The sequence below is a fragment of the Haliotis rufescens genome, unplaced genomic scaffold (genome assembly GCF_023055435.1).
Source record: "Haliotis rufescens isolate VD_foot unplaced genomic scaffold, xgHalRufe1.0.p SCAF_8, whole genome shotgun sequence".
Lineage (NCBI taxonomy): Eukaryota > Metazoa > Mollusca > Gastropoda > Lepetellida > Haliotidae > Haliotis > Haliotis rufescens.
The window spans coordinates 33,416,599-33,438,853 of NW_025964372.1; the positions used below are offsets into that span (position 1 = coordinate 33,416,599).

A 22,255-nucleotide genomic window follows, 5' to 3' on the forward strand; every position below is an offset into this window, starting at 1 on the left:
AAGTACATTTATGACTGTATTTCGTTTTAGGAATCCTTCTGACTTTTGTAATGGTACACACGTGCTTTTGAGAAAAACCAAAACAAACCCGAAGCAGACCATTAAGCATGGACCTCGACGCCCAAGACACTGATAAGACAACGTCTGTTGGCGTAAAGGATGTAAACATGGACCATGTCGACGAAATTGCAGATGAACCAGCAACTGTAGATGAAAACACGACTGTGAACCATGTAGACCAAGACACAAATAAGCCAACATCTGAAAGCGTTGAGCCTCCACATTTGGAGATCAGATCAACGTAAGTTATATATATACTCTGCTGAAATATTCAGATGCGTTAATTTCGGAAAGTAATTAAGATTCGAAGATCTTATTTCTGATTCGAACCACAATTTTACAATAGTTATAAATTATTAATGTGCAACATATTTTTTGTTGATGTGGCTATTAACATGATTAAGCCATTGGAGTAAAATGTTAATATATTTTGGAGTTAATAGATTCTCATTTTTGTCGTGCCCATTGACATGATAGATCTTAATCACTACCAATTCAAACCCCTTCACTTTCCTCATGTTCTATTATAGGCTTGGTATATCTCCTGGTTTAGGGGATATGGTCAATCTCATTAAAATCAGACCTCAGTTCTCGCTACCGCTAAACAAAGATCTGAGGACATCCCATTAGGGGTCACGTCAGAACGACCTTTCATCCGACCAATCAGAGCATCGCTTACCAGATTGTGAAAGTGACAGTGGGAATGTGATGTCTATAATCATGCAACCTTGAATACTTTAACATGGGGTATTCCGAACGATAGTTACGGGTTTAATGACTGAATCCATACAATCTAGACCATCTATTAGCCATCCCAGAATGTTCTTTTGTTCAGGTTTCAAATTTGTAATCGAGAATTTGTCAAAATATGTTTCGAAGTGTAGTCGCCAATTTGAAATTAGTGCTGTAAAACATGAGAAAGCTGCCTTCTGATTGGTCATACCATTGGTCGGTCAAAGTTCGCACAAGGTTGGTCTGGCGTGACCCGTAATGGGATGTCCTCAGATCTTTGTTTAGCGGTAGCGAGATCTAAGATCTGATTTTAATGAGATTGGGGATATGGAAGGATGTTCAACACTTGCTTCATCAATATATAATATTCAACCTGCATTAATAAACAAACTATTGCTGCATATGTATTGACAGTGGATATTTTTAGATATTAACATGCTGGTGTGATGTCATGACACATTGTTTTTAATGTATGTTTCTTTCAAAACACTTCTTCTTCAGTTCCAAATCATAATCATATTAAACTCAATTATGTTTAATACATATATCTTATTCGACATTTGCTAATATATTGGCTAGTGAACAATCCCAATTAGCACCCCTTCCAATTGATCAATGTACAAAAGATTTATTTATTTGCGTGTAATACGCACTAGTGTGTTATGTACATCCTAATTATGGGCAATTAAATTCTGGAAAAATATATCTGTCGTATATAAACATTTCAGGCTGTCAGCATAAACTACGAAATTTATCTTTCAACTCTTTTTTTTTCACCAAAATAATATTCTAATAAGAGCCCCCTATTTCTAATTTTGAGAGCGCCCTGGGCGCTTATTACGTATTGTGCTTTCGGTTACCACCAATTATGGTTTTCTTTGAACCAATGTTGTGCTGTTTTGATGCATGCAGTATTGTTAAACATATTTAAGTTAAAGATCAATTTTCACATGAGTTAGGCAGTTATATTGTTTCACCACTGACTATACAGAGTCCAGTGTCAGGTGTGTGGAGATAACCCAGCCAAGTACCGCTGTCCTGGATGTGATCAACGCACATGCTCGCTGCCGTGTGTCAACAAACACAAGGTGGTCACAGGCTGTGATGGAAGTCGTAACAAAACAGCCCACGTCGCAATGAAGGGATTCACAGACACTCATCTACTTAGCGGTAAGCTAGAAAGTAGAAGAAAATCACTTCATATTTATTTGTCATCTTGCATAATTTGTGAAAGGTCTTATTATGTGAAAGGTCTTATTATGATGTGGGCGGTTGGGTAGCCTAGTGGTTAAAGCGTTCGCTCGTCATGCCGAAGACCCGGGTTCGATTCCTGACATGGGTACAATGTGTGAAGCCCATTTCTGGTGTCCCCCGCTGTGATATTGCTGGAATATTGCTAAAAGTGGCGTAAAACCATACTCACTCACTCACTCTTATTATGATGGTGAATGTATAATCAGTGTCTTGATGACGTGAATGATGTTTTTTGTGCAACGATATCCGTAACACATATCCTATGAACAATTATTTTTCAAATTCAGATTATCGCTTTCTGGAGGATGGCAGTCGAAGAAACCACAGTTGTCAGCGGGACTTCCTGAAGATCAAACATGACAAACCAAAAGCGGTAAATGCTTGTCTAAACTCTGATTAGCTGGAAACAACGTTATATTTTTATTAGCTCACCGGGTCCGAAGATGCCCTGGGTGAAGGACCAAGGTGAGCTTATGCCATACTGTGTCGTACATACGTCAAAAATCTTTTCAAACGACTTCTTCTTCTGAACCACCAAATGGAAAAATTAAAAATTGTACAAATGGGAGTGCTGACTGACCCCCCAGGGGACTGAGGGGTGGGGCAGGGCCAAATAGGGGTAATTTGGCATTATTGCTTTAAGCGACTTCTTCTCTGGAACTAAGAGATAGATATCAACCATATATGGGTGGAAGCATTCTCCGGGGATGAGAAGTCAAAATTGTACAAGTGGAAGGGCTGACCCCCCAGGGGCTGAGGGGCAGGGCCAAAAAGGTTATAACTTGGACACAGTTAAGATCCCAACTGTATAACCATATTTACAATTGCTGAGTATAATGAGATGAATGCACATATACTACCAGGATGGTACCAGGATGGCCCTGGGGTCTTGCTCCTTCCGTGGAGACAGTTGAGATCCCCACCCCCTAACCATATATACAATTGCTGAGTATAATGAGAGGAATGCACATATGCTACCAGGATGGTACCAGGATTGCCTGGGGGTCTTGCTCCATGCCTGGAGACTTAACTTTGAAACAGTTGAGATCCCCACCCCATAACCATATATACAATTGCCGGGCATAAAGAGACAGACACAATCATATATTAGAATTGAGCCTGGGGTCTTGCCACACCCCTAGTGATTAAGTTATTGGGTGAAAACTTGGAAACAGTTGAGATCCCCACCCTATTACCATATACATGTATACATGTAATTGCTTAGTATAACAAGACAAATACACATATGCTACCAGGACTGGCCCTTCTGTTCATCTGTCTGGCACTCCCAAAGGAGTTAGAAACTTGACCATAGCATGCAAACCCATATTATCCCCACCCTATAATAAACAGATACATTGTATACATTTGTATGTTATGAAGAGAATAATACATTTATGCCAATAGGATTCGTCCTAGGGTCCAGCCTTGCCTCAGGAAACTTAGAACCTGGATCATAACATGGAAACAGTTCAGATCTTTATTCTACATTTGTATCTTGACAAGTACACGTTCATGCTGTCAGATTTGCCATCCAGCCCTTTGAAATTAAATCAAAATTACCATGATTACGAAATATTTGCAGTATTATATAATTGTACAATGTAAATGTATATTTTGTCATGATTGCGTAAATATCCAGGTGAGCGATACAGGCCCTATCACTATCAGTGCCTATGGGCCCCTTTTACATTTAAATGGACAATTCTAGTTTTTTGTATGGATACTGAAATATTTCTTGTTTAGGCAGATGTGATTATTTGTTTTATTTGCTTTTATATTTTCATGAGTAGAGGGCAGGGGTGAACCAGTTGTCTAAGACAAAGGAATTTGCTGTGCAGAGTTTTCTCCCTTAGGCATTCCAGAATCTATATGGGTTTAAATCCCAGATGTGCCCTGATATTGATTGTTGATTGGTCAATGGTGGGTTTCACCAATGTCGCTAACGTGCAAAACCTTCATGCCTTTGGGATGTGCTCCCCCATTCAACTATCATGCAGTGATGCAAAAAAAAGGGTTCAATGCAGTGTTTCACCCAATTAACTCACTCACTCACCATTATGGAGTAATACAAATCAAAAGAGGAATTGAAGACGGGACGTCCTGCATGTCAGCTGAGAATGAGTGATGGGTGGCTTGGAAAGATAGCTGCAGAGCTCCAGATAAGCTTTTTGTGTTGTGTGTATTTTACGCATGTATTTTAGAATCATTGGGTATCAGTAATTCTATCTGGGTATTCAAATTTCTGTTACCCACTAGTTTTTACACATGTGGGTATTTAAGTTAAATATTTAAAAACACTAAAAAACTAGTCCCTGCAAACTGGTGTCGTGTGGGTTCGAGAGCTTTATACTAAAAAATACCACGATACTTCCACAAGAAAGTGTGATGGCAAATGATCATGATGTAACTGTCATCGTGGAGTTTGGCAAGGTTGACGGAATGCCCGTTTATAATTTCAAAATAAGTTGCTGATTTGCTAATCGAATACGCAGGGTTACTTCAATATATTTTGATGATACGCACAAGTTTTATTTTTGTAGTGTATCTGAAATGTTCGTTGCATATTTGTTTAGCTTGGATTTTATTTTACTGCGTATTTCTGCCTTTCTGATGCGTATTTTATGCAGATACGCAGCTTATCTGGAGCTCTGTACCTGGGGCATTAGGCTCGTTATCTTACCCTGCTGTATATCATGGTTGAATTTTATTGGTCAATCATGTTTCATAAATTTCCATCTACCCCGCCATAGTGATGGTACACATGAAAAAATATGCCTTCTTCAAGCTCTGCACAGTGAAATGACAACACATAATGAATATTAACACTGACCTTAGATTTACGTGGCACAGAGCCTAAACAATAGTAAATTGTCATTTGGAACTCGCCTACAAATATGGCGACAAGCAAACACTTTGCAACAGTTTGTTTTGATGCACCCTCAAAGACCTGGTCACCCAAGCTGATAGTCGTATCCTGTCAGTCAAGGGGTACACATCACCCAGAAGGTATTACCTGAGGAATTTATAAGCATACAACTTATCTTGGTATTGTAAACAGTGTCCTCCCCATTGGCCTACTTCCCATTTGGCCTACGCTTTTAGGGGATTTAATTACGGTAAGTAATCGGTTGGTTGATCACTCACTAATTACCCATCTCCCCCAGAGTGATGAAAATGAACCAGTCCAACAACAGAGAAATACAAGCTGACAGAATCTTTTTTATGTAATTTAATAAGGATTCCTACTGCATCTGCTAATGCCAAGGAAGATATTTCTCCTTGCTGGTGTCTGTCTCGGAGTCCGGGCAGCTGACCATCGAGGTACACATATTTTCTCTTCTGCGGTGGAGGCTTGGCACCATGGGCCAGCTGGGCTAGATGTCTGGTGTGGCTAGCTTCAAGTGATTTCAAGACATCCAGGAAGCTGAACATTGTTGGATGGGCAGAGTTCATCTTGGCATTCAAGTGGCTGTGCCAACCTTCCAGATGATTATTAGTTCTTGTAAACATTAACATGTCATTTTGTCCTTGTAATTTCAGCTGATGAAATTAATCCGCCATGCTGAATCCCTGGGTATTGAACTGAGAACTATGCCATATCCGATGTCCAAACGCAAGAATAATCGCACAATCTTCCTCTACAGGTAAACTCTCAACATTTCCAGTCATTTGTTGTTGGGTAATATAGAAGAAAATACACATGATCGTCAACTTTTTTATCTACAATTTTCTAGATGATGAAAGAAATCATTATGAGAAAGATCAGTTACCTGAAACAACTATATTGTTTTCGATGTCAGTATGTGTTGTTTTGTTAATTTGTAAATGAGATAAATGGTTTGGTTGTGTTTATTAGTTCTTGAATAAATGTAGAAAGTGTGATTCTGGTCCAGGGTTTTTCACACTTACTTGAATATTAACAGGCAGTATTGACATCTGTAATATTGCTGACACGACAATCCTTAAATGAGCACTTTCTGCCATGACATTGTAGAATACCTGATCGGTTAATCAGAGCTTTCAAATCAGATCAACTAATTTGTGTGCTCCTTCACGTCTATAGTGACCTAGCTGCCGACATAGTTTCAATTTTAAGAACTAGTGATATGAATGATAAATCTACAGTAGCATGGCTGTACATTGAAAACATTGAAACACAGTAGATTAGACGTGCGAAGATTTGGGTAAAGAATAGGTCTTCAGCAACTTATGCCTGATGTAAGAGGTGACTATGTTTGTTGTAAGAGGCAAATTATGGGATTGGGTGGTCATGCTCACAGACTTGTTTGATGCATGTCATGATATCCCAGTTGCATAGATCAGTGCTCATGATGTCGATCACTGGATTGTCTGGTCCAGACTTATTTATATACAGACCGTGGTCATACAGCTGGAATATTGCTGAGTGCGCTGTTAAACAAAAATCAAACAGCAGATTATCTTTTGTTCATTCACTCAATCGTTTCTTCCTCTTGCCTTCCCTAGAACAAAGGAGATTCTGTGGCAGATTGAATGGAAGTTCCCCCATGCTGATGCAAGCTTCATGGACAAAAAGTGAGTCGACTGGATATTATGATACTACCATATGTATTTATTTGTCTACTGGCGCAAAAGAAAGTTGCATTTGTTAAAATAGTGAAGTTTCCTGGCTTTGATACCCCACATGGGTACAATGTGTGAAGCCCATTTCTTGTGTTGCCCATCATGATATTGCTGGAATATTGCTAAAACAACTCAATCAATCATACACTGAAACATGTCTTATTTTTTGGTAATATTTATACTGTACAATGTCTGTATTTGAAAATATGTAAAACATATTTTTACAAAAAACAAACAAAAAAAAGTAGGGAAACAGATGCAACCATATTTTGCTTTCAAGAAGAGAATAGGTCTCGGGAACTTCAGCTAATCGTAGAACCTACCTGCTAGAATTGGCCTTCAGCATTCCTTGCTTGTTGCTGACAATGCTCATGATGTCAGTCACTGGATTGCTTGGTACAGAAAGGAATACTTTGAGACTGAAAGAGGCGACTATGCTTGTCATAAGTGGCGGCTAACGGGATCAGGTAGTAAGGCCAGCGAGCCTTACCACCTGATCCCGTTAGTCGCCACTTACGATGCATGTCATATCCTAATTGTGCAGATCGATGTTCATGATGTCATTCACTGGATTGTCTGGTCCAGACTCAATTATTTAAAGCCCGTTATCATATTGCTGGAATATTGCCAAGTGTGGTGTTAAACAAGAAACAAACAATCAAAATTTACAGACTGCTGTCATATAGCTGGAATATTGCTGAGTGCGGTGTTAAACAAGAAACAAACAAACAAAACTTACAGACTGCTGTCATATAGCTGGAATATTGCTGAGTGTCGCATTAAACACACAAAAAATCACAACAAATACAGGATGGAGTAATTACAATGTGGCTTCTTCTGGCTCCCACTGAGCTGACAGATTCCACTATTGCTCATGCACATGATGCCAACCACTGGTTTGCCTCGTCCTGACTTTCGATGCTGTGATGTAGCTGTAACCATGGCAACATATCAGACTGTGGCACTAAACAATATTTTCTTTATATTTATGTCAGAGAAACCATCCCGAAAAGCTGTTTGTGTGAAATAGTTGTACCTAACGGTATTTTAAGGTTGCATGAGTCAACCAGCATGTTTATTACAGATATCTATTTATCAATGATATTATACTTGTATTAAGATGTCAAATGTGAACCGTTTTTGTTTGACATGTATTCTAAGAAGAGTATGGTTTTGCAGGCAGAATCAGAGCCTCACTCTGGAAACCCTCCTGAATAAATATCTCCACCAGAATGAGGCTGACCCTCTCGTACTGCATCAACTACGGCAGTATGTGGAGGTGGGCGTAGCTGGGTGTCGCCTGTTGATGAAGGCTGAAGGCAGGCCGGCTAATGATGTCAGGTGTGTTGGTATATGATGTCTACATTAGAATGTACTCCCTTTAATCCACTAGGGGCATGGGTGGTCGGTCCAGTGATGTATGATATTAGGGATGGGGCACGTAACTCAGATACTGAGGTCAGTGGGACCTGTGTAGGGCCTGGGTACCCACATGACTACACACACCTGCGTCCGTCACATATTATATTGTGTAACAATAAATCTCCAGGGTAACACTATAAGTCGCTAGTATTAATTTCTTTCTCTCTGTGCACATGAAGGGGCATTGGTGGCCCAGTCGTCGAAGGTGCCACGATTCGCTGTGCAGAGTTGCGTCTCTTGGGCGCACCAGAAACCTAAGATTGTGGGTTCGAATCCTGGTTCGCCCTGATTATGTTTCTGGGTTTGTCAGCACCATACCCGTGCTCGTGGGTTTCACTGAAGTGCTAAACATCTGAGACCTGTATCACTTCGGGCTTTCCTCCCACATTAAGCCGACATGCCGTGATATAACTGGAATATTGTTAAAAGCGGCGTTAAACCCAACTCACTCACTCATGTATGTATTTGTTCTGACTTTCCTATGTTTGACTGGAGACATTAGTCAACTTCTGTATAAACATGACCAGATCTGTTCATTCATGTATCTGAATACTTTGCCAGAGCGTCCATAAAACAATTTCCGACTGGACAGTTTGTACCCAACTCTTGAGACCTGCAGCTGGGACCTGAGTAGGGTCAGGCAATAGGTCGGGGACCTGGGTAGTAAATGTGACAGATCCCAGCCCTGTATGACAGGAGATAGCGCAAGGGACATTACTCTTTCAGTTGACTTCTCTAATGTAGGTATCATGAGCTGGACCTCAGCAAGTCTGTCTTGGAGAACCTCCGCGGGAAGTGTGTAGTGGAATACCCCACGATCAATGTCATCCTATGTACTTGCAGCCAGAACTACAACCTCCTGTCTAAGGGTGAGTATAGTGACTAGGGCTGGGTGTTGGAGGGGAAAGGTCATATATTTGCATAAAACAATTTGAAAGAATTCTACATTCTGAACTTCAAAAGTGAAAGATAGCTTTTCCTCCTTCTATGTTATGACCATTATCTGTCTGTGTGTCTGACCTGTCTGTCTGTGTGTCTGACCTGTCTGTCTGTGTGTCTGATCTGTCTGTATCTAACATGTCTAACCTATCTGTGTGTCTGACCTGTATGTGTATCTAACCTATCTGTGTGTCTGACCTGTATGTGTATCTAACCTATCTGTGTGTCTGACCTGTATGTGTATCTAACCTATATGTGTCTGACCTGTATGTGTATCTAACCTATCTGTGTGTCTGACCTGAATGTGTATCTAACCTATCTGTGTGTCTGACCTGTATGTGTATCTAACCTATCTGTGTGTCTGACCTGTATGTGTATCTAACCTATCTGTGTGTCTGACCTGTATGTGTATCTAACCTATCTGTTTGTCTGACCTGTCTGTCTGTGTGTCTGACCTGTCTGTATCTAACCTATCTGTGTGTCTGACCTGTATGTGTATCTAACCTATCTGTGTGTCTGACCTGTATGTGTATCTAACCTATCTGTGTGTCTGACCTGTATGTGTATCTAACCTATCTGTGTGTCTGACCTGTATGTGTATCTAACCTATCTGTGTGTCTGACCTGTATGTGTATCTAACCTCTCTGTGTGTCTGACCTGTATGTGTATCTAACCTATCTGTGTGTCTGACCTGTATGTGTATCTAACCTATCTGTGTGTCTGACCTGTATGTGTATCTAACCTATCTGTGTGTCTGACCTGTATGTGTATCAACCTATCTGTGTGTCTGACCTGTATGTGTATCTAACCTATCTGTGTGTCTGACCTGTCTGTCTGTGTGTCTGACCTGTATGTGTATCAACCTATCTGTGTGTCTGACCTGTATGTGTATCAACCTATCTGTGTGTCTGACCTATCTGTGTGTCTGACCTGTATGTGTATCTAACCTATCTGTGTGTCTGACCTGTATGTGTATCTAACCTATCTGTGTGTCTGACCTGAATGTGTATCTAACCTATCTGTGTGTCTGGCCTGTATGTGTATCTAACCTATCTGTGTGTCTGACCTGTATGTGTATCTAACCTATCTGTGTGTCTGACCTGTATGTGTATCTAACCTATCTGTTTGTCTGACCTGTCTGTCTGTGTGTCTGACCTGTCTGTATCTAACCTATCTGTGTGTCTGACCTGTATGTGTATCTAACCTATCTGTGTGTCTGACCTGTATGTGTATCTAACCTATCTGTGTGTCTGACCTGTATGTGTATCTAACCTATCTGTGTGTCTGACCTGTATGTGTATCTAACCTATCTGTGTGTCTGACCTGTATGTGTATCTAACCTCTCTGTGTGTCTGACCTGTATGTGTATCTAACCTATCTGTGTGTCTGACCTGTATGTGTATCTAACCTATCTGTGTGTCTGACCTGTATGTGTATCTAACCTATCTGTGTCTGACCTGTATGTGTATCAACCTATCTGTGTGTCTGACCTGTATGTGTATCTAACCTATCTGTGTGTCTGACCTGTCTGTCTGTGTGTCTGACCTGTATGTGTATCAACCTATCTGTGTGTCTGACCTGTATGTGTATCAACCTATCTGTGTGTCTGACCTATCTGTGTGTCTGACCTGTATGTGTATCTAACCTATCTGTGTGTCTGACCTGTATGTGTATCTAACCTATCTGTGTGTCTGACCTGTATGTGTATCTAACCTATCTGTGTGTCTGACCTGTATGTGTATCTAACCTATCTGTGTGTCTGACCTGTATGTGTATCAACCTATCTGTGTGTCTGACCTGTATGTGTATCTAACCTATCTGTGTGTCTGACCTGTATGTGTATCTAACCTATCTGTGTGTCTGACCTGTATGTGTATCTAACCTATCTGTGTGTCTGACCTGTATGTGTATCTAACCTATCTGCGTGTCTGACCTGTATGTGTATCTAACCTATCTGTGTGTCTGACCTGTATGTGTATCTAACCTATCTGTGTGTCTGACCTGTCTGTCTGTGTGTCTGACCTGTATGTGTATCAACCTATCTGTGTGTCTGACCTGTATGTGTATCAACCTATCTGTGTGTCTGACCTGTATGTGTATCTAACCTATCTGTGTGTCTGACCTGTATGTGTATCTAACCTATCGGTGTGTCTGACCTGTATGTGTATCTAACCTATCTGTGTGTCTGACCTGTATGTGTATCTAACCTATCTGTGTGTCTGACCTGTATGTGTATCTAACCTATCTGTGTGTCTGACCTGTATGTGTATCAACCTATCTGTGTGTCTGACCTGTATGTGTATCAACCTGTGTCTGACCTGTATGTGTGTCTGACCTGTATGTGTGTCTAACCTATCTGTGTGTCTGACCTGTATGTGTATCTAACCTATCTGTGTGTCTGACCTGTATGTGTATCTAACCTATCTGTATGTCTGACCTGTCTGTCTGTGTGTCTACAGAGGAGGAAGACAAGCTGTGGCAAGACAGAAGACGAGGAAACTTCTCCAGACAAAGAGATTTTACTCCACATCAGCAGAAGCCCCAACACAAGGGAGGCAACTCAACATTGGGGCAGAGAGATTTGAATGTCACCAATAATGTAGCCATGGTTTCAGATGAGGGTTCAAATGTAAATGCCTTGTAGGGCTGAGACTCATAATAACAATTAAGTACCTGTCTGAAAGTCTGGTCCAGGCAGCCGCCATATAGCTGGAATATTGCTTGGTGGGCGAGTAAGGCTCGGTCAGTCCCAGGTATTGGGGACAGCTTGGTTGTTACAAGTATACTCCGAGAAGATTGGATTTGGAAGATTAATTGGTAACAAGAGTCATTCTTTGATTTATGGGGTGGTCAGGTAACCTAGTGGTTAAAGCGTTCACTAGTCACGCCAAAGACCCAGGTTCGATTCCCAAGGGTACAATGTGCGAAGCCCATTCTGGTGTCCCCTGTCGTGATATTGCTGGAAAAATTGCTAAAAGCATCATAAAACCACACTCACTCACCCTTTGATTTATATTGAATAGATTGCTCCATATTTAATGAACACAAAGGACGAAATGAAAGATTGTTTGTTGAAACACATTATATTTCTGTGAAGTTTGAACCTGACTGCAGCATGGGTTAGTAGTGGACTATGGAGAGATTCATGTTGACATCATTGTTGCATATGCTGAATTACTTGCTGTAGGTTTTTACAGTTGAATAAACCTGAAGGATATGTAAAATATGTAGTTTGTGATTTGTGTCAAATTGCGCGATAAACAGCAGCAACTGAAAGTGATTGTCAACACCACTGGATTCAAGGTCAAAGAACCACCAAAAAGTGAAATCTCAAAAGAGTCGACCAAAAGTGGAATCGGATGGTCAGGCTCTGAGACTTGGCTGACTGGTGTCATCGTATTCCAAATGTGTTTAACATTGGCTTGCCTGGCCCAGATTTGACTATTTTCAGGCCACCGTCATATGGCTTGAAAATTGCCGAGGATATAAAAAAACATGCTCAGTTGTGGCATTGTGTGATCTGAAGAGTGGAATGTTTCTGGTACTTCAGTATGTTCCCAATTTCACCTAAATCACATCTGTTTGCTGTAAGTGAAGAGTTGTCATATCAGATTTTCTTGGAGGCAGCGAAAATAAGTAATAGATGGTTAAACAAACAAACAAACAAACAACACCAGTGTGACTTGATTGTTTCGTACACACCAGCCAAATCACTTCCACATCAGACCTGTGAAGATCCGGGTAGAATAGGTCTTCAGCAAACCAAGCTCGCTGTAAAAGGCCACTATGCTTATAAGAGGCGACTAACGGAATTGGGTGGTCAGGCTCGCTGACACTCACTCACTCACTCACTCACACTCACTCACTCACTCACTCACTCACTCCATGTCATTGTATCTCATTTGCGTAGATCGATGCTTATAATGTCAATTACTGTATTGTCTGATCCAGACTGGATTATTTACAGACTGCTGCCAGGAATATTTCTGAGTGGGGCGTTAAACAACAAACACATACTCGATGATGACTAATGACTCGTATGAATTATGAACTTCCATGTAACCGTTCCACGTAGATTGTAAAATTCAATGACAAATTATTTTCTTAAAGATTTGTGATAAATTTCTTCCCTAGGATTTGGTTTGCTTTGTTTGTTGTTTAATGCTGCACTCAGCAATATTCCAGCTATATGACGGCGGTCTGTAAATAATCGAGTCTGGACCAGACAATCCAGTGATTTACATGATGAACATCGATCCACGCAATTGGGATTGATGACATGCATCAATCAAGTCAGCGAGCCTGACCACCCGATCCAGTTAGTTGCCTTTAACGATAGGCATAGTCGCCATTTACGGCAAGCATGGGTTGCTGAAGACCGATTCTACCCGGGATCTTCACGGGTCTCTTCCCTAGGAAGGTTTCATAGTCGATATTACTTTCCGTCTTACGCGCTAACTATAAATATCCCTCCTCCCCCAGCAAACTATCCTGTTCTTAAGTGGTGACTTAATGGACCGGGTGGTCAGGCTCAGTGACTTGGTTGGTTGCGTGACACCATAGGTCGAGGGAGTGGCTCGCGACTCATTATAGCAATCACTGGATTGTCTGGTCCGATTGTTGGGACTTGATAACTTACAGGCCGCTGCTATACAGCTGAGTTTTTGCTGGGTGGGACAGTAAATATGTAAAAAGTGGGAGAACGCCATCTTGGAAGGTATAACTTCCGTTTTTCACTCTACACTGAACTTTCGAAGAGCTTGCTGACGCTGATGTTATAGTACACAAGCGATGAGTGGTAGTAATGTTGGTTTGTTTAACGCTGCACTCAGCAATATTCCAGCTATATGAGAGCAGTCTGTAAATAATCAAGTGTGGACCCGACAATCCAGTGGTTGACATGAGTATCGACCCACGCAATTGGGATACGATGACGTGTATCAACCAAGTCTGCGAGTTTGACCCGTTATTCGCCTCTTAGGACAAGCATGGTTTGCTGAGGACCTATTCCAACCCGGATCTTCATGGGTCCCAAACTGTATGAAAGCTGTCAGATAGATACTGAACAAAGTCATCGATTGCTGTAGACTGCCACTGTCAGTCAGGGATTGAATGGATGGTTGAATGCTCATTTCTTTGTTGTGTCCACTGCAACTTCACATTTAATTATACACAAAACACCACAAAAATGATCAGATGGATGGATTTATTTAATGTACATGAAACATTATTTGCACATGAGCTAATTTCAATTTGTACATCAAAATATAAAAAATATACATACATTTGCTAATAATACTCATATATTTATATATATATTTATATATGTATGCAAATTTCAAGATCCAAAAGTTTTGGAAAGAAAAATACCCATAGTAATTTCAGTGTGTTGAAAGAAGTGAATTATCAATATCCATAGCACAGTCTCTCCCTCAGCACTGAAACAATCACAAATACTCCGGCAGCAAGCCCTGGGGTTATCTCCCCTTGTTCCTCAACAAAAGGCACTTTGGTACCTCAGTATTGCCTGACATGCAATTGCCTTCTTCAGATCTTTGACATTTAGCAATTCAAAATTCAAACATGCAGTGAGTCCTGAGGCCTATTAAATATGTCAAGTTATCCTTAGTTCAAGACATTGTCAATAATTTGCCATGGCGCTGATGCCATCACTGCCCGACATAGTTACATCATCTTCTATGACATATCAAGACATTTGATATCAAAAGAGACAAGGACGAGATTCTATTCACCATCCAAAACTATTCTTCCCACTTTTTCAGTCTGCAAACAGTAATAAGCAGTGTCTGGTGTGTACAAAGTACAGGTACCCAGCTTCAGTGGCAGAGATTAGTGATGTCATTTGATTGTGATGTCATGGTAACCAATGACATCACAATGGTCTGCAAAGCATTGTGCTGCATTGCCTGAGGAGATATCCCTTGATCTGACCCAAGCAACATCTCCTGTGGAAGCCAGTTTGGGATGACATAACAAGATAATGGAGCAAGCATGAATGAGGGTTCCCTGTATGTAATATGGACATCAGACCTGTGATTAGTTATAGAAGAATGTGCTCCAACTTTCTTGCAAGATATGAACTACAAAACAAACCTAAATTAGAATTTTGACATCAGCCAAGTATAACGATGTACACTGTATATGTTTCTCTTGACACCTTCCAAAGACCCATTCTGATTAAATTCTCAACATGTTTATACAATAATTTTCAGGATGAGAAGATATATTCAACCCTGGCCATCATGGCCACATCATGTCATTGCTACAAAGTTAGTCTCCACACAAGAACCAGCTGTACATCAGCAACAAGGGGCAATGTACTTGTGTTTCCTTTATGGAGTGTGTCTAATGCGGGAAAAGAACCCTACAGTCATATTCCGCTTTCTAATCCTTCTTTTATCATTAACCAGAAAATAGCCTTGTCAAGACAATCCTACACAGCCCTGGGTTATACACATTGCATTGATCACAGCTTTGATTTACACCACTAGGAATATATATTATCAGTTTAGCAGTTTCCAAACATTGGAAATGAACAAGACTTGTACAGATGTGGAATCAGGGATTTGGAAAATGGGGGGATGCGCACCTCCTCATTCCCTGCATCCCCTCCTCCCTGCATCCTCTCCCCACTGAATGACTCATGGCTTTCTCTCAGATTGAGAGAGTCCATCAATTGAACAGGAGGTCAAGCATAATGGCATGATTTGCACATGCAGTCACACTGAACTCCCTACCTTAAAATGGACTGCTCTGCTTGTTAATTGAGGTCACGAGTTCACTGCTGTTTGTCTACAGGTGCTCTACAGTTTTTCTACCAGTACTTGTGATGATGCACGCTACTCAACAGTTGATAGGGATAATCCTGGTATTCCACTTGAGGACTGAACGTGGCAGATTGGTTGGACATGTTGTTACACAAGTAGCACATTACCATGGAAATGACACATTTGCAGCTTCACTTTAACGTAAAATACACATTTCTTATCTCTTTCTCAGTATCCCTATCAAACACTGACTAGCATATGATTTAAGTTTGCCCATGAGGACATTATCCTTATTAGTCCAGAGAGGGAGTTCGGATTCAGTTCTCTGACGCCCTGAAATGGCTTCCTCAGGTCATTGCCCTGACAACAGTCCGAGGTCGGGGGTGTAATATCACTCAGGTCGAAACACGAGGGGTCACATGGCACCAACACAACAACTCAAAACAAAACAAAGAAACAAAGTAGCTTTCTACATGAGAGGACACGGATAGGTACGCTGACCATGTGAACAGGACCGCAATAAATAGCTGAAATAAATAACGACTGATGGCAATGATACAATGACTGAAGGCATACTTCTGTACAATGACGCTATACTTTGGCTCGTGGAGACATGTGTGTGTGAGTGAGCGGATATTGTTTTATGCTCCTTGTAGCAATATTCCAGCAATATCACAGGGGTATTTCATGGAGATGGCAACACATTAACACTTGGCTACCCCGTTTGTGAACTGAATGTACTTCTACTATTACGGCTGCAACCATACACTCAGCCAGGATACAAAATGTATAAAAACAGTGTGATACCATATATGAAACTCAAATTTGGGAGCCATGTTCTACCATCAGTGGGAATACTTGATGCCCTTCCAAGACATTTTTAGCATACTTGACTCCGTTAAACTAACAAATACTTCAGAACAACTGTCAGGAATTAATATAATTCTTGTCATACCATAAGCAGTAACTTATCGTATACATACATGTATCATATTGTATCGACACGACCTGATGACAAGGTATTCATGGCAATGCATCTCTATTTACTAACACTTTGGTGAACTGTTACAGCCCTGTATAGCCGTGTTTCGTCTTTAACATTTGTTTAAAGCTTCATTTCTGGCACAAACACTCCTACAGGTACATTGTATCTACATTGTGCGTGGAGGTATAAGGCACAGTGTTCATGATGCTGGAATCAATGGGTGTAGACAAGATGAGCAACACAGAGACAGAATAACCTGTCGAAACACAGGGTCAAGGTCGGGAAAGGTCGGCGCAATACCGAGATTTGCTCTATCATCTACTGCTACCTCACACCTCTACTGGACTCTGACCACATCCCATTTACTTCCGCACTCCATTCATCACCCCTTTGTCCTACTCCCACTCTCCATCCACCATCCCATTACTCCAACTGCATACACAAATCTTTCCCCGACACACAAGGCTCATGCTGGTGAAAGAAGGAGAACAGAACTTACCCTCTGTCCACCCACACACCCCAGTACCACCATACTCTAGAGCCCACCATCCCCAACCCCCATCCTGCGCCAAACACCTCAGGGCTGACAATCCTGACCCTCCCTCAACATTCTCATCAAACCTACCTTACCCTGCAACAAACACCTCAGGGCTGACGATCCTGACCCTCCCTCAACATTCTCATCAAACCAGCCTTACCCTACACTAAACACTTCAGGGCTGACAATCCTGACCCTCCCTGCACCCTCACACCCCAGTACTCACTAACCTGTCCCCCCCTCCGCTCTCACACCCAAATACCCACCAGCCTAGCCCTCCCTCTACCACCATGCCCTAGTACCAACAACCTGTCCCTCCCTGCACCCTCACACCCCAGTACTCACTAACCTGTCCCTCCCTCCGCTCTCACACCCAAATACCCTCCAGCCTAGCCCTCCCTCTACCACCACCCCCTAGTACCAACAACCAGTCCTTCCCTCCACTCTCACACCCCAGTACTCACTAACCTGTCCCTCCCTCCGCTCTCACACCCAAATACCCTCCAGCCTAGCCCTCCCTCTACCACCACCCCCTCCCTACACCCTCACACCCCAGTACTCACTAACCTGTCCCTCCCTGCACCTTCACACCCAAGTACTCACTAACCTGTCCCTCTCTGCACCCTCACACCCCAGTACTCACTAACCTGTCCCTCCCTCCACTCTCACACCCAAATACCCACCAGCCTAACCCTCCCTCTACCACCATCCCCTAGTACCAACAACCAGTCCCTCCCTCCGCTCTCACACCCCAGAACTCACTAACCTGTCCCTCCCTCCACTCTCATACCCAAATACCCACCAGCCTAACCCTCCCTCTACCACCATGCCCTAGTACCAACAACCAGTCCCTCCCTCCGCTCTCACACCCCAGTACTCACTAACCTGTCCCTCCCTCCGCCCTCACACCCAAATACCCACCAGCCTAACCCTCCCTCTACCACCATCCCCTAGTACCAACAACCAGTCCCTCCCTCCGCTCTCACACCCCAGTACTCACTAACCTGTCCCTCCCTCCACTCTCATACCCAAATACCCACCAGCCTAACCCTCCCTCTACCACCATCCCCTAGTACCAACAACCAGTCCCTCCCTGCACCCTCACACCGCAGTACTCACTAACCTGTCCCCCCCTCCGCTCTCACACCCAAATATCCACCAGCCTAGCCCTCCCTCTTCAACCATCCCCTAGTACCAACAACCAGTCCCTCCCTCCGCTCTCACACCCCAGTTCTCACTAACCTGTCCCTCCCTCCACTCTCATACCCAAATACCCACCAGCCTAACCCTCCCACTACCACCATCCCCTAGTACCAACAACCAATCCCTCCCTCCACTCTCATACCGCAGTACTCACTAACCTGTCCCTCCCTCCGCTCTCACACCCAAATACCCTCCAGCGTAGCCCTCCCTCTTCAACCATCCCCTAGTTCCAACAACCAGTCCCTCCCTCCGCTCTCACACCCCAGTACTCACTAACCTGTCCCTCCCTCCGCTCTCACACCCAAATACCCACCAGCCTTGCCCTCCCTCGACCCTGTGCCCTGAGGACGGAATGTGATGTGAGACAGATCTACAACACAGCCAGTCAGATTGAGCACTGCCATGTCCGCCAACTCAACTCCTCATGGAATGGTGCATGTCACAAATATACAGCTGCTTGAATAATCCATGACAACATGACAGACACTGTGTCTGCCTGATACATATTACTGCTACCTAGGAGTACATGACATTCTACATCAGACTGGTGACACATGCCCTGTAGTAATTACAAGTAATACAAAAACAATAATTTCGATGACTGTGAAGTCTATAGATGGACTTGCATGATGTAAACTGGCCGTTACACACATAGCTCAACAGCCATTGTGGAAGCTCCATGTTATCAACCCTACAGTCTGAAGCAGGACCAGAGCTAGACCCACACTGCACGTCTCACACGAGTCTCGGAGATCCAATGTCAGATCATCACCATTATAATTACATATAACGCCCAATATCCCTGTCAGTTTCTGGGACATTGTACACATGCTTTCTGTCATATGAGTCCTGACCATATCCTGAGGTTTTTTAAACATCTTCGCTTCTGGAATTTATCCTACAACAGCTGGTGTTCATCAGCTGCAACTGGTGATGGAGGTAACTATTCATACCCATCCTTTGTCATCCTTCATCTTGTGCAGCCGAAGGGTGCAGAGTCCCCACAGGATGCACACACAGACAGTCATCGGCTACTCGCCTTCATCACATTTACCTACACGAATACAAGCCGTATACCATGCAGATATATCATATATCGCACACCAGCCTCCTTCGCCTGTGAGTCTGGTAGACAATAAATACAAGCTATGTACAGGTAACCTACACAAGCAGCTAACCAGGGCTACACAAATGCATCACAGAGGAAGAGAATAAGGGCAGGAACAAACCCTTACTTGTCATACAGGTCCACATCCTGTTACATGTCCAAGGTCTTTACTGTGTGCTGCGGGTTACCAGCCCAAACTCAGCATATCAAGTCACACATATTGTCACATATCCAATCAGGGAATACTAACTCCCCAAACACATCTGTCATGTTAATAGGATCCTTCGGGCAAGTAGAAATATGTATCTTTGTTTTGATAGTTTCCAACGTCACCACTATTCATACGATTTGAGTCGTTTCCCTGGCAACACTGTCCTGATTCTGGGCTCGTTAGTCGCAAAAGTCCAGTGACAACTCCAACCTTTCCATTACAGACAAATCCGATATGATGGGATCAAACAGATTACTGCTCCAATTCCTTCTCATCTTGACCATCACTACATAATTATCACAGATTGAGGTTGTTTGAGGATCAAGATCTAGCAAGTGGATCCACATCACGTAGGGCCTGTCTCAGTTATACAGCTTTTGGATCCGTTGACAATGATATTCTAACTTTTACGCACCTGTCTAGCTCTGCTGTGACACTGTCCAACTCTCTGATATTTGACATTCTCACTTTAACCAACACTTGCACACATGTCTAGCTCTGCTGTGACCTGTAGTGTCGCTTCTGGAAGATCTTGTTCAGTGTGTGTACAGTGTCAGTCAGCAGAGCCTCCATGATGACATCTGTCAGATGATTCTTCACCGACATCTCGTCTGCGTCATAGTTCACCCAGTTGGGCTCCTCGGCTCGGAGCTCCTGCACGAGTACATTGTCCACATGGTCACGCTTTTTACGAATATTCCACTTATTAACTGCCCTATCTGAGTTCCGTGTCCCATTAATACCCATGATTTCACTAACTGCACTTTGAACGATCGGTCGCAGATGGTCAACCGTCGTGGGAGGTGACAACCCTTTGTAATATTTCGTTTGCTTCTTTCTTGGTTTCTGCCACGCAAGAGGGTCTGCTTCATGCTCATCTTTATATATCTCCCGGATTATCTCCCCTGTCAAGTCAAACAAAAGTTGCTTAAACACACGTCTGCTATGACTGGCCATATCACGTCCATTCTCGGCTGACTTGAAGTATTCTTCCGGAGGCTCCACGTTATCCATGGGTTCACCACATCGGCGACAGTTCCAGTACACGTCGATGGCGCTGGCGACGATGGACTCCACTTCGTCCTGCTGGTGGGGGACAGCGAACACTACCTCCTCCGGCACAGGGGGAGCTGCAGCTGCCTCGCCTCCTACAACAAACAAAAAACATTCAATACAGGAGTCAGTCAACAAAACTTGATGTCACAATCACGCATCGCTTCATCTGCATTGATGCAGTAGACACACCAGGTGCAGTAGCTGTAAATCTCATAAAACCATAAAAATAATCTTGGCTTTATGATGTCTGAAGTAGTGAGGACAAAACTTTTGATATTCTGTGAACTTCGGTGTTTTTGTGAAAAACATAAATTTTACCATAAGATTCTGGGAAAAAATAACTTGAGTTCATGTCATACAGACAAAAAAGAATTGTTAACCTGCAGCTTTGCCCACAAATGTGTTCAGTGTCTCTGTGTCAAATGTTGTATTTCAGAGAAAAAATACATGTTCTGAAGCAGTGAATCCAGTCACTTACCAGCCTACATTCTAGTGCATCTTAGAAAGTTGTCTGGATTAACAAATCCTTGGTACATGTCGCTTTAGTCCCATCAGAAAGTGTTTTACTGTACATGTATAAGTTTTGTCTTACCTCTGCCCTGATCTGGTCCCCCAGGATACGGAGGCGGAGGTTTGCCCATTTTGACGAGACCCATGTCGTCATCAAAGTATTCGTTTTCCTCCATTCCCAACAAGCCCGAGATGTCCTGGTCCAGGTCCTCCAGGCCATGCTGCAACACCGTCACACAATGTTACAGTCACACATTGCTACAGTCACACAATGTTACCGTCACACATTGCTACACAGTCACACAATGTTACAGTCACACATTGCTACACAGTCACACAATGTTACAGTCACACATTGCTACACAGTCACACAATGTTACAGTCACACAATGTTACCGTCACACATTGCTACACAGTCACACAATGTTACAGTCACACAATGTTACAGTCACACATTGCTACAGTCACACAATGTTACAGTCACACAATGTTAGTCACACATTGTTACAGTCACACAATGTTAGTCACACATTGCTACAGTTACACAATGTTAGACACATCGCTACAGTCACACAATGTTAGTCACACATTGCTACAGTTACACAATGTTAGTCACACATTGCTAGTCACACAATGTTACAGCCACATCGCTACAGTCACACAATGTTAGTTACACATTGCTACAGTTACACAATGTTACAGCCACATCGCTACACAGTCACACAATGTTAGTTACACATTGCTAGTCACACAATGTTAGTCACACATTGCTACAGTCACACAATGTTACAGCCACATCGCTACACTGTCACACAATGTTACACAGTCATACATTGATGCACAT

General features: G+C 42.6%; 2 protein-coding genes across 3 annotated transcripts in view; one reads left to right on the forward strand and one right to left on the reverse strand.

The window, feature by feature from the left end:
* The first annotated feature begins 46 nt into the window (after window positions 1-46).
* Window positions 47-12,236, forward strand: LOC124114408 (box C/D snoRNA protein 1-like). The gene is made up of 8 exons (XM_046474962.2): window positions 47-301; window positions 1,784-1,962; window positions 2,334-2,419; window positions 5,590-5,693; window positions 6,535-6,603; window positions 7,831-7,992; window positions 8,818-8,942; window positions 11,472-12,236. The coding sequence occupies exons 1-8, from the start codon at window positions 108-110 to the stop codon at window positions 11,654-11,656; spliced, it is 1,104 nt and encodes a 367-aa protein (XP_046330918.1). The 5' UTR covers window positions 47-107; the 3' UTR covers window positions 11,657-12,236.
* Window positions 12,237-14,203: 1,967 nt separating this feature from the next.
* LOC124114409 (centrosome-associated protein 350-like) overlaps window positions 14,204-22,255 on the reverse strand; it is a 126,322-nt gene continuing 118,270 nt past the window's right edge. For both annotated transcript variants that reach the window (XM_046474964.2, XM_046474963.2), the window contains 2 exons: window positions 21,494-21,632; window positions 14,204-20,993 (listed from right to left, as the gene is read on the reverse strand). In XM_046474964.2, coding sequence (XP_046330920.2) covers window positions 20,338-20,993; window positions 21,494-21,632 — 795 coding nt within the window. In that variant the 3' untranslated portion in view covers window positions 14,204-20,337. The remainder of the gene's footprint in view (window positions 20,994-21,493; window positions 21,633-22,255) is intronic.

Bases quoted from the DNA above. Each gene is read 5' to 3' on its own strand.
- LOC124114408 (XM_046474962.2), top strand. From the start codon at position 108: ATGGACCTCGACGCCCAAGACACTGATAAGACAACGTCTGTTGGCGTA. The intron at 5,694-6,534 runs GTAAACTCTCAA...TGCCTTCCCTAG, and splicing joins CGCACAATCTTCCTCTACAG to AACAAAGGAGATTCTGTGGC. The intron at 7,993-8,817 runs GTGTGTTGGTAT...TCTCTAATGTAG, and splicing joins AGGCCGGCTAATGATGTCAG to GTATCATGAGCTGGACCTCA.